General features: G+C 41.0%; 1 protein-coding gene across 2 annotated transcripts in view; it reads left to right on the forward strand.

Annotated features, from left to right (window-relative positions):
- Nucleotides 1-13,248, forward strand: part of EPB41L4B (erythrocyte membrane protein band 4.1 like 4B) — a 157,839-nt gene that overhangs the window by 113,726 nt on the left and 30,865 nt on the right. For both annotated transcript variants that reach the window (XM_088526024.1, XM_088526016.1), the window contains one exon: nt 2,899-2,966. In XM_088526024.1, the coding sequence (XP_088382150.1) occupies nt 2,899-2,966 (68 nt within the window). The remainder of the gene's footprint in view (nt 1-2,898; nt 2,967-13,248) is intronic.

Here is a 13,248-nt window from a genome sequence, read left to right on the forward strand (position 1 = left end):
TGCTGTAGGCCTCCCTAGCAGCATTACAGAGCAAGGAAGAGCCGATAAAGGGTGTTCCCCGGATTAGTGCAATGAAAGCCATTGAAAACCACCAAATGTGAAAGCTCTGTTGCTTCTCCCTCCTTTCTGTAATTGGAAACTTTGCAAAATAGTTGAAATAAGAGAGACTGTGAGAGACTTTGTGCCCCTTGTCTTCCTTTAGACAGGAACCTGACCCTTCACTTCAGTGATCAGATTCTTCATGAATCCTGATTCAGGATATTCTTACTGTGGATCACGTAGGATGAGAGCAGCGTTGATGCCTCTTGCGATGAAGGAGAGGAGCAGAGAGCAATAGTTCTTGGAGATGCTCTCTTGAGATTTGGAGAGCATAGCTTGTGTTGCACAGTGGCTTGTCAGAGGCTCACTAGCCAGAAAACATTCCCACCTCTACTGCAAAGGTCAGCAGAGGAAGAGAAGGGGAGAGGGAGAGGGAGAGAGGGGGAGAGAGAGAAAGAAGGAAGGGTAGGAAGGAAGGAAGGAACTACTTGTTCCCTGGTCAGCAGTACTAATCCGTAGACGCTGGAGTATTTCCTGTACTCTAAAGCATGAGTAGTAATGGAGAAGAGTAAAACAAAGAAAAGTTCTTCAGGATGCTGATCACGCTGTTGAGGAACACAGCCCTTTTTCAGCAGCTGGCTTAGCCTTTTAAAGCAGAGAATGCGAAAGAGTGTGATAATAGCCACAGCACCAAGAAGAAACCAAGGGTCAGTTATTAGGGACTGATTCACTGAAGCCCTCTCAACTAGCTAATGAGGTCCTTGGCCTGTGGTGTTTAAGTAGGTGGAATTTTAGTCATTTCATTTACTATTGCAATTTCTGACATCCTTCCTCAAGCACCGTGTTCTGTTTCTTATTGTTGTGTTCAAGAGCATCTTAAAATTCAACTCGGTTAATTTGATGAAGATTGGAATAAAGTAAAACTGATGGTTTTAAAAAATAGCCAATCTGACAAATAATAAGCAGCTAGCTTGTCAGGCTTAACAATAAAATGTTGTTAAGACATCAGTGTGAGAAGAGACTGTGTGTTAAGTTTCTGACAGCTGGATTCATGTTTTCAGCTTCCAGAAAACCAACAGATTTATAAAAAGCATCGTAGTCTTTGTAGAACAAAGAAATATTACTTCAGCACTCATCTGTGCCAACAAAGAATGATTTCAATGCTTTCTCTCAATGCATTAAAAACACTCTCTCTTTCCTTTCAAGAAAGTACTAAATTGTGAATAAATATTAGGCTAGACAGAGCTACTATAAGGCCAGAAAAAAAAAATGTTTTCTAGAGCTAAGCTAAATTGCTTAAAATGATAAATCAAATGAAAATTGTACTCCCAGTCCTGAAATTATTCATGATATAATGCACATGGTATAGTGTACACTGTAAAGCTTGGTTGTAAAACTTTTGGTGGCTGAGTTGCAATGTTGGTGGTTGTGCCTCCCTTCTATCTGATTCTTTAGAGTTTAGAGCATTTGCCCTGGACTTAAGAAACCTCTGCCTGAGGATGTTTAAATCCAGCTATATAAGAATGCCCCTGTATTGGAGTGGAGCCTCCCCAGTATCCACTGCTGGTCCTGTTCTCTGGGTTTAAAATAAAAAAAAAAGCCTTCAGAAGGAGAGGGACAAGCCGACAAGCCTGCCCGCGAGGCCAAGAGTCCCCACTGCCTTGATAAAGGTTTCAGGCTCAATAGACAGGGTGGGACAGCCTCAGCAGGACGGATTAAGGAGGGTCTTACCTCAAAATATGCCCTAGCTTATCACCTTGGGTGCTGGTATGAGTTGGAGTAGGCCCACCTTTGAATCCACTTTCTTCTAGATTCCAGGTGGTCCCAGTTTAGTTATCCCTGCTGACCCAGGAAGTAGTGATGGGGCTTCTGTTTCCTCTGGAACAAGAGGGACATGTAGTTCATCATTAAAGTATAGGAGAAATGGAGTTCTTGATTTCCTTTCCTTTTCTTATGAGTAGTCTCAAACGAAATGCATCCTTGTGCGTTGAATGGAAGGTCTCTTGCGAAATCTACACTGGCTTTACATGCCTGTTTGAAGATGATGGGACTGACACACATTTAATTCGATTTGATCTGAACCATTAAATTATCATGGTGCAAATGTGGGGCACCGAGCCTGCCAAATCTATTACTGGCCTGGAGATACTCTTGTGTCTTGTATTTTCTATAGTGGTACAATATTTTGCTGAGGTTAGTCTTTAAATATAGATTGTAGAATCCCGTGACTCATTTGAAGATATAATTTACCAACACTTGCCCAAATTGGGCATGTTTCCTGGGTTGTTGAGTAATTTTCATGCAAACTGCTTTGCAGCAGCAGTATTTTCTACGCTATAGACAGGGCTCTGTAATTCAGCAGGAAGCAGCAGTGTATGAAACTTTCTGTGAACTGCACGTATGATGCAACTGTATGTAGGGGTCCCACTTTTAATTTTTCAAAGTCTGAATGAAAAGCTGTGAGAGTTGGCTTGATGCTTCTGATTAGGTTAGATATTTATCTTAATTAAAAGAACAACTCAACTATCAGTGTGTTGTATTTTTATTTGTTTGTTTTTGTTCTTTCTGCTTAAATGCCTTCTGGAGGAAAATGCCTTCTGGAGAAATTACTGTTCTTTTCCTTTTTCTGCTTTATCTCAGCCTAATCTCTTCCTGACACTCTTGCTCTACAGTCTGTGCACTGTAGGTTATCAAAGTGAATGCCAGCAGTAGAAGACAATGAAAGATTAACTGTGCTTATTAAATCAGTTCAGAATAGGTATCTTGAAAATTGCATTTTTCTTGCAGATCTCTTATTTTAAAAAAATAATTAGTCATTGTGTGGATGTTGTACTAAACTTTGTTTCTTTCTTTTAACAGGCTGTGAAAGAAGAGACCTCTTTTGTAAATCCCAGTAAGACCTCCGGCCTGCAGGACCCTAATGTAAGGTCTGTTGCTTCTTGTTTGTAGGGAAAACATCAAATAAGTATATAGAGCAGTGTAGCATATTTCAAACATCGTCTAGTACACGTGTTTCAAATCTGTGTGCTCATTTCCAAGCTACTACATGAAGTTCATCTAGGAATGACCTGAGGAGACAGTGTCTATCCATAGGGTGCATCTCTTATGCACCTGTGCTGTATATACTTGAAGAATTAGTAAGAGCTCAGTTCTAAAAATCAGGTCTAGTGACAGAAAACCTGGAAAAACCTGTGTAACAAATGTCAATTTTCAGAATTTTTATTTTGGAGATCTGCTAGCTCTGCCCAAACTGGATGTATGTGTTTTTCAGATTTTTGCAAGTAGTTTATGTGGAAGAAAGTGCATTTGATATGCAGCCTTCAGAACCAGTTCTTTTACAACTCTTACCATTTTGAAAGAGCTTCTTCATTGGTTTTAAGTATTATTTGCATGGCACAGTATGCTGGCTTTTTGCAGGTGTTTAGGGAGGAGGTTACTGCATGGATATTTGGAAACTGCCTGGCTCTGAATGTATGGTAGTGCCATTGTTTTGGATATCTCTGGTGTCAGAAAGGTTGCTCAGAGCAGCATTTGAGAAAAAAAAAATGATTCATTTAGAGCATGACAATCAGGTGGGCTGTTAATCAGTTAACTAGTCATCTAATTTTCTTCATTATAGTTTTCTGATGATGACTTTTACAATGAAAAGCAGATGTTTAAACATCTTGTTGAAAAGGCTGGGTGGGGGAGGGACAAATTAAGTTTCCAAGGACCACTGAGAAAAATCCAGCAGGCATGTTGTGTAGAGGCCTGTTTCTTCATTCAGTAGAAATGGGCTCATGTCATGTCTTTGTCCCTACACACTTTGCTGGATTGCTGTCACTTCCACAAGCAATCCAGGAGAACATGATTCATAAAACCATATGTAATTTGGAGCATGCCTTAAAACTTGTTTTCCCCACTAACCCTTGCCAAGTTTCCCCATAACATCAGTAGAAAACCCTTGTTGTTTCACATTTTGTAATAGATTCTCTCCTTTTTACCATGCTGAGCTGTAAAGGAGTTGTGTGCTTTGTGAAGTTAGATACTACTCACCATGAGAAAGGTTGGCGACTTGCCATAAAACTGGCTTTACTGTTTTCTTTTGCATACATCTAAGCTTATAAGCACTCTGAAGTTCTCTGTATGCAGCAGTCAGGCGTATATTTGTTTAATATTTATTTTTAACTGTTTCTTCTACAGTCAGTTTGCCAAATTAAATTGTATTGTTTTATTGCATTGCACCAGTGTTCTGGAGGTGCAAATATACAAGTAATCAATGCTTAGAGACAGAGCTCTTTTAAGAGTCTGCATTCAAAACCTGGAGAATAATGCAAAGGAAATGCAAGCTCTAACTATTGCTCTTTTCCCTTCAAGTGGTTTCCTTTCCTCCACTAGGGTCTGCTCCCTTAAACAGAGCCTGAATGTGACCTATTTGCCACTGATGTTCTATGCAATCTTGGAGGACTTGGGTGAACACAAATAACCATTGCTCGGCTGGGAATTACATCCCAGTAGTGTCAAAGGTTCATTAACACTTGTGAAATGTATCCCTCAGGGGCACTTCTCTCCTGGAGCTGAGAAGTACACAAGCATCCTTTGTGAAAAAGCCCTTCTTGGGGAATATAGTTTTTGTTCCTGCACGTACATGCAGACATTCTTGTGAACAATTGTGCCAGTCAATATGACCTGTGTGAATGTTTGAGAAAGCAAACAAAATACTTGCTTACTGAAATGCGTTTGCCAGTTGAATCCAGTATCTGTCACAGCAGTTAAACAATGTTCTACTCTTTTCATGCAAAAGATTTATATCAGGGCAGTGACTTCCTTATTTCGTTGCTGGCATGACAACTACAATATTCTCTGGCAAAATACTCTGTGTTTCCAAACCCAGGACACAGGGAAATGTGTTCAGCAATAACAATAACTGAATATATGCAGTTCTGATCATTAACTGAAGCATGAATTGTTCAGAAGAGCAGGGAAATAGGAGGTGAGGCAGAAGAGCACTAGTGCTTGTTTGAGTGAAGAGCTGTACTCCTTTTGCCATCACCTTGTCTGCTCTTCCATTGCCAGTCTGCAGATTACACTTCTAATGAATTAACTGCTTAGATATGGCCTGCAAACCCCCTGAGCAATTATTTTAGCATCTGCCATGGCAGACTCAATTTGGCTAACAATTGCTATAGCTCTTTGCAGAATTAGTTCTGGTTCAACTAGTAATTACTCATATGTGTGTGCAGTGTGGCTGTTTTTGCCATAAGCCGGTGTGCAGTTGTTGTACTGGGCATAGCCTCAGAATGGTGTGCAACGATGTGCTTGTGTAAAGCCACCATACATCTGTCAGGTTGTTCGCCTGACTTCTGTGGGTGCTGGCAAACTGAGGATCTTTCTGTATCCGGGGGGAAAGCCCTGAAGCTGCTGTGGCACTAATTCTTCAAGTTTCAGTGGGGTGAAGCTTCTGAGGTCAGCTCTGCTGCTCCGTGTGCGGGCTGCAAGTGCAAGGTTGTCTCCTGCTCTTCCTGTTAATGGCTGAGTGAGGACCTCAGATGGAGCTGCATGAAGGTGTGGGGCTGCAGGAGAGCCCATCTCCTCTCCTCCTCCCTGCTTTTGGGGTGCTGTGCCTCTCTACTGCTCTCCCTCCTCTAGCAAGACTTTTTTTTTTTTCCCCTCCCAGGCTATTTTCAGTGCTTGTTCCCGAGTTCAATGAGGGAGGGAAATGCTGGTGACTCAGTGAAGCCAACGCGTGCCACCGTGTGCTAGCTCCCCCTCCCGTTACTCTGCAATTAAAGCTGACACGCTGCGCCCTGCTCTGGGACGTGGGCACACATCCCTGCCTTGCTTTGCCAGTGACCCCGGCGGAGCAGCAGATCCCGTGCAGGGAATGGGGCACTTGCCCCAGCTGAGTCCACGCGGGCTGCATGTGGCTGTTTCCAGTAGAACAAGAGCAGCTACTGAAAGGGGAATTTCAAAAGCTGGTTAGTAGGAAACCTGCCAGCTTTCTTGGTAAGGCACAGAAGAGGGATCAGTTAGAGGTGATGTTTTTATGAGTCTTTCATAACACATTGGAAAACATGCACCTGCTGTCATCAACACCCATGCACAGACATGCAGCCCAGCGATAGCTGAGGTGTAAGTGTTTTGGACAAGATGATACACAATGTATTGTTTTTCCTAGCAAATACTAGGGTTATGGAAAATAAATACATGGAAAAATCTGTTATTTATGCATATGCTTAGCATTTATACTGCTTTTATCAAATCAAGAAGAAATACAGCTGGTTTGCAGATAGCACCTTGCATAGTGAGGCATGCTTTGGTCAAGAGTGTAGCAACACGGTACTTATCTGAGCCTGAGTCTAGTTGGGACTTTACAACACCAATCATTCTGCAATGCTTTTGACAGCATTTCCGGGGATACCTCATGCCTAGAATGGTAAGCAAGATCTGATGTTACTCCGTCAAATATTGAGCAGGTATGACGGGAGGCTGCAACATGATCCATTTGGGCTGAATTCACTCCATACGATTGAGGTAGAGAAGAAGCCATGCTAGCTCCCAGTTCATGTGGGAGATGATTAATTTTGTGTGCTCTGGGGAATTTAGCTGTTCAGAAGAGAGAGAGAAGCACCCTTTAGAAAGGGCCAAGTCTGCACCTCCAAGAAGTTCTTAAGGAGGCAGTCATCATGTTTGTCCTCTTCATCTACCCACACAGGAGTTCATCTTCCACAAGTGCTAAAAGAACCTTTCTAATAGATCATTTGCATCTTCAGTGTGGTTAGGGGGAGAGCAGTCATGAAGTCAGTTGGACCAAGAGGGATTTTAAGAAGAAAAAGTCTAAAGTTCCTTAAGCCTAATCATCTAACAGAGTGTCCCGTGGAAGAATTTGAGAATTGCTTGTACTGCCAAATTTAAATCTTATCTGAAATCTCAGATAAGGGTCTAATACACAGTTTTGCTAAGACAAGGCTCTTACCTACCTCCAATTAGGAATTTTTATTTGATCCTTACCTTTGAGAGATCATAGTTCAGGCTGTGCACCAGAAGTAATGGAACAAATGGCTTGTAGTAGGTATATAAAAAAAAGTCTTGTATGAAGTATAAAAATGAAAATTGCAGTCGCGTAGTTAATTAGCATATCTACTTAGTCCCATCTTGGACAGAAGCCTGGCCCATCTAGTGATTAGGGATGCAGAGGTTTCTCTCGTGCAACATATCAAGTGAATCTTTTATAAACTCAACTTATTGCTTAGTTCTTAACATGTAAACTTGTGAACTTGCTTTCCAGAAATTTCCCACTTAATTGCCAGTCTCCTTCAGTTGTTAAATCTAGTAAGTAGATGGCTAACCACTGAACCTCATCAAGAGAATTATTTCTTTATTCCATTCCTTATTTAGTACTTTGCCAGACAATAACATCCTCTCTACTATTTCCCTGATGTCTATACATAAAAGTCTCATGGAAAATCTTTCAAGTATATGAATTCTGTCATGAAGACCGTGTATGTGCCCACAGATTCATACATGTAGAGTTTGGCTGTATTAGGATAGAGTTCCACACATTTCTTGCATTCTTCTCTTCTTTCAGTATGGCTGATTGCCTGGCGTAACTCCACTGTGCTGCCTTCAGGAATTCCATGCATGGGGAATTAGACTAAATTCACACAGATGACAGGAATTACTGATTCTTTGGAACTAGTCAAAATACTCTCTATCCTCAGGCATAGCCTATTTGCCAAGCCAAACTTTCCTCTTTGGACAAAGTGGTCCAACATCGGTGTTAGCAAAGGTGCCTAAAGTTGAGCAAAACTTGATAAGGAACTGAAGTCAAATTTCGTAAGACAAGAATTGACTAACAACAGGATTTGCTGATAATGTAGTTTTTGCTCCTGTTGTTTTTCCTTCATGGTCTCTCGGACCTTGGGGAAGTTGAGAGACATCTCTGATTCTGGTGATCTAGCTGAAGCTCTTCAAGAGCTGGTATATGTAGACACTAATACCTTCTTCATCACCTGCTAAATTTCAGTCTTCATTTTGGGATAAGTGTTTTTCGATGTACCCACAAGACAAGCCAGATATTGTTAAAATAGGTAAAGGTACACTATTTTGAGGTTATGTTTTGAAAGTTTGAAATATCACAGACTTGCAGAACTGTTTATTGGAAATGTTGTCTGGATAGTCCTCAAGGCAGGACTATCACCAACACTAGATCGTGTCAGCTACAGCTTTGCCTGGTGAGTTTTGAAAAACTCTAGGGATGGAGATCATAGAGCCTCTCATGCAAAATCCTGATCACAGATATAAGCACAAGTTCCTGTACTTCTAAGGTCAGCTCCCAAGCGATGTCAGCTGAAGAACTTTATTCAATTGAAGCCCTTAGATTGCCTGACCAACTACTACTGTTTCTGTCACCATCATTGCTTCCATTGTGTGCCATGTAGTATATTTATCAACTGCACTATTTTTTTCCCCTTTGTAGCATGCTTTTGGACTGATATCAGCTCTGGCATGCTCTACATCCCACATGGCTCAGGATTTGTCTGTGGATTTCTTTCTGTTTAGGCCAACTGCTGCATCACCCTTTGTTGGTTCTTGTTATCCAAATTATCTCATCTTTCATAGGATTGCAAATAGAAATATTCTTATGTGGGAGCAGCCATAAGCACCAGCTGGTGCTTTTTGCATTCATTTATTTTAATTTTCTTTGTAAAACTTCCCATCCAAACCCAAATTACACTATTACATTAAGACTAATTGCATTAGTAGTTGCTCAACATGCAGCGTAAATTTAAATGTTATCTCACAGAGCTTGATGATGTTGCACACCAGAAAAGAGGATCAAGAATATTAAATTATATCAAGTTATACAGAGAACAGACGAATTGGGAGAAGTAATCTCAGCACCCTTTTGAACTCCCAGCACAGTCTAAGCTTTGCTCATGCAAATTGTCAGAAGAAAATTCCACTCCCTGTGGAACATGTGCCTAATGTCCACTAGGCTTTGAGCTTGGCTGCCTTTCAGTGTGATGGGAATATGCTCTGCACCTTTTCTGACTGAAGTGGTGATATTTCCTACGTGCAGCTTTTCAGTGTCATCAAGGGAGGAGTGTCACTCAAAGCAATTGGTGTATATTTTATGCTTCTGCATTTCTTGTTTCATCTGCACTGAATATAATCATTTATGTAAACATCTGAATTATCTCTTGGTGTCCAAGTTAACACCCTGCTGAAGTACATGGCACAGTGTAAATCTGAACCAGTTCTTTCAGAGAGCTTCATCTCTCTGCAAATGCTCATAGGACATGAAAAGAAGAGTAGGTAACAATGTGTACTGATGTTTACCTGACCCGTGCACGTCGTATATCTGAAGCTAGCGCTCAGTACCCGTCCTCACTTAAACTCTTCTCAGCAAACGCCAAAGTAGCTTCTCGGTGGTGTGTTAAGTTTGCACAAAAGGAGATGGTACAGAGCAATGTTCTGGCTTATCCAGCAATATGTATACTCTACATGCTGTCTTTTTCATTCTGTTACACTGCTTTAGGACTGGTTGGAACTGTTCAGCCCAAGCCAGAATGTATTTTAAGAAGCAAAGGAAAACTTAAAATTCTGTACTGGTAGTAGTGTTTTCAGAGAAAATATGTATTCTCTTTAAAATATGTTGTGAAATATTGGAGGAAATCTTAACAAATATGTTAAAAAAAAAAAACCCAAAACACTTGTTCATTAATCCTTCATCCTCAAAAATAAAAAGCATTCATTCTCCAGCTGAAAAAAATTAACAAGCTTTATCAAAAACGAAGCAAACAGCTAAATGTCCATCCACTTGGCTTCAGCCAAGTTGGCAAGTTAACAGATCAGCTGCTCTGACTTTTTACGCCCAGGCCAAGGAACCTCACCCAGTATTTTCTACATCAAATTCGTTGCTTCTAGCTGACCTCTTCCATGCTCTTTACACACCAGTGCACGTCAAAGGCCGCAGGTGTGACACCAAGATATGTGCCTTGGCTTCATTCCAGGTATTAAAGACCTCTGTGACCTGTTGTCTGAAGTCTGATGAACTTTTCCCTAAGCTCCTGAAAAAGGAATAGTAAAATGGAACTTCCAGATAGGACTGGAAGTTGATGGAGTACGCCAACTGCGGTGCATTTCATTGGGAGTGCCCCCTTAAACTGTGCCTAGGCCCTTCGAAACTCACTTTTATAATGATGCTGTATGGAGAGAGAGGATTTTTAGCTTGGTTTGAGCCTGGATACCAGGTGTTGATCTGAAACACTGCTCTGAGCTGGGGGATGAAGAGTAGTTTCTGGATCATCATTATCTGTTGGGCCACAAGAGCATCAAATTTTCATCAAGACTGAAAAGTACACATTCATGGCAAGGAAAGGGAAGGAAGCAAATTTTCTCTTTTAAAAGAAACAAATCTCAAGAGAGTAAGGAAAGCCCTCAAGCTGTGTTTAGATTAAACTGCTGCTCAGTGGCAAGGAGCTTTGTAGTACATCTGGAATCTACCTTTCAAACTGCAGTCCCAGTTTGAAAAGAAGAAAGAAAGAAAAAAGGCCGTAACTCAGAAAGTATGGTGGTGGCAATAGCTGTCAAATGTCCAAATAATCTTCTAGAGGGCTAACTTATCTTCTGAGAAAAGCTGCTCTGGAGGGTGAAAAAGCGCTTCTTACTGTTTCTACACTCCAGATGGCTGTAACTTCGAGAAAAAAATGAAAGTATAAAACACCTTACCCACTGAGAAAAGAAAGAGAATTTGATATTTCATATTGGATTGATTGCTTAGCTTGCTGGGTTAGGCCTCGGATATGCTAGAGAATATATCTATTGAATATTTTTCCTCCTCTTTCCTTTCGTTCTTCCTTTTTTTTTCCCCAAGATTTCATTACCATGTTCCCACTATAAAGGAATTCTTAAGCCACAAATCAGCTGGTATTTTCTTTCCTGTAAGCCAGCAACTGCTAGCATGCCACTCTTCATGCAGTTGTCTGCATCCTCACAAGCGATAGTATTTAGAATGGGATTTTTAGTGTCTACCTTTTGATCTGAGACTGGCAGCATGGAATGAGAAAGATTGCTCCAGACAGGAAAAAACACATAGTGCTGCCTGGTTGTGCCATTATGGCTAAGCCAGTCGAGAACCCTGCGTCCCTAGGTCTGAGCATCGAGATCCCCTCCACAGGGAGGGTTCAGCGCGATAAATGGGCTACTGTGATCACGGGAAATGTTCCAGCGCGTGTGTTTTTCTGTGAACGGAATTGGAGTGGGGCTCAGGGGGTCAGGAAGGCGCTGGGCGCTGCTGGGGCCGCCCGCGGACGTTGGCCATCGGCGCTCGTGTTCCCACCGGCGAGCGGCAGGATCGTACACGTGGCGCCGGGTCACGAAGCAGACTTGTCTTGCCTCGGTACCTTCGATTTTAAATTGCAGCAGTTGGTAACAGTTAGAGAAAGGAAGATTTCTCGTGAATTAATGACGTGGGAACCTAACTTTATAAGGAAACAGTAACAAACCACATTTCTCTTTTTTTTGAGTCTGGGTCTCCCTGATCTACTAAAACTTCAGTTTTTGTTCAACTCACAGGGGTTACTATGTATAGGAAGAAAAATGGTCATATCTGCGCATAATGACTCTATTTAAATAGCCAGAATAATTACAAGGTTCCTCTTCAAGAATCGTATCTTTTCATAGGAGATAATGCATTCTCGCTGTAGAATTCAATAGATAACAATAGAAGTTATCCTGCTTTATGCTCGCTTCTTTTTCAGGAATATCAATGAGATCTTTTTTAGGAGTTTGTTGGGTATTAAAAGGCTGCCATTTTTAAAACGCAGATCGGGCTCTGAATTAGTCAGGCTCAGCAGTTCTTGCATCTGGTGGCTTCAGTGAGCGGAGCAACAACTTTGAGCAGGCTCAGGCTGAGGGAGAACGGTTGGAAGGAACAAACAGGGCAGAGGAAACATGAACTGTCACCAATCCTTTAGGCTGGCGTGGGAAGAGCTTTCCTGCCAACCCTTCAATAAGGGTAGAATCATTTGCTAGTACTGGTCTAATGTCGTTTTGTACTTACAGCAGACTAAATTCAATAAATCTCTTTTGTGGAGGCATTGCCACTGCTCCTTTTCTTTCAGAGATAGCTCTAATTTATACCCCAGCTAACCTGCAGTGCAATTAACTGGTGCTCATATCTCTCCCAGTGGCTTGATAAATATCAGTAGACAGATGCTCGCTGCAGTCAGGCTGTAACAAAAATGTTGGCAGCATGATAGAATAAAAGGAAGGGGATGGAACCTTTTGTTACTAAAATTCCATTACTTTTACAATATGTGTGAATCAGATATTGTACTGGCATGCTAGAAAGTATAAGTAAAGTTAATCTCAGTAGCTACAGTCACTTGGATAGAAGTAGGTGTATCTTGTGATACTGCGTCTTTGATTTTTAACTCTTTACTTGCAAATTTGCTGCATTAAAAGGAAGATTTTAAGCTTTTCACCTGTTTGTGCGAATTAGAGAGTAGGTCTGTGCAATTCTTGAACACCTTTAATCACAGCTATGTGAAATTATTCCCATGAAACCTTATAAGACAAATTCAGGCTTAGCATTTTAAAATACTTCGTATGTGCAAACCTACTTCAAATTTGTTGAAGTTATTTTAAAGTAACTCTTTTAGTTATAAAAAAAAAAATGGACAGTGCCTTTTCATGAAAGAAAAAATATTGGGGGGATTGCAATAATCTTCAAGATTGCCATTGCCTCCCCATAATTAAAAATGTAAAGTCTGAAAATCACAATGGTACTTATGGTCTTTGTAAAGTGAAACTTTTTAGCAGAAATAAAATGATCATTCACAATGTTCATTTCTGTGAAAAGACCCAGATCATAATGCTGTCTACAGAAATTTGAAAAAACAATGAGCTGAAAATACATTTGTCACCAGCTTTGCTGTTCTGTGCTATGTACCTTTCAAGTACTAGTGCATGGCTCATACATACTCTCTGAGTTTACACTTTGCAGCTCGCTTTGTAGCTGATACCACTATTTTTCCCTGCTTTTACTGGGTTGATGAAAAGTTCTAAAACTTGTAACTTTTCTTAGCGAACTACTGAAGGGATGTGAGGGCTGCTCATTCAGAGCAAGGATTTCAGCTGAAGTATTTCAAAAATCCTGCACTGAAAGCAGTGGGATTGCACACATTCACACCACTTGAGGATTTGACCGTCAGATGCAGTCAT

This window comes from Tinamus guttatus, unplaced genomic scaffold (assembly GCF_059628265.1).
Source record: "Tinamus guttatus ecotype Peru unplaced genomic scaffold, ASM5962826v1 Tinamus_guttatus_pri_ptg000025l, whole genome shotgun sequence".
NCBI lineage: Eukaryota > Metazoa > Chordata > Aves > Tinamiformes > Tinamidae > Tinamus > Tinamus guttatus.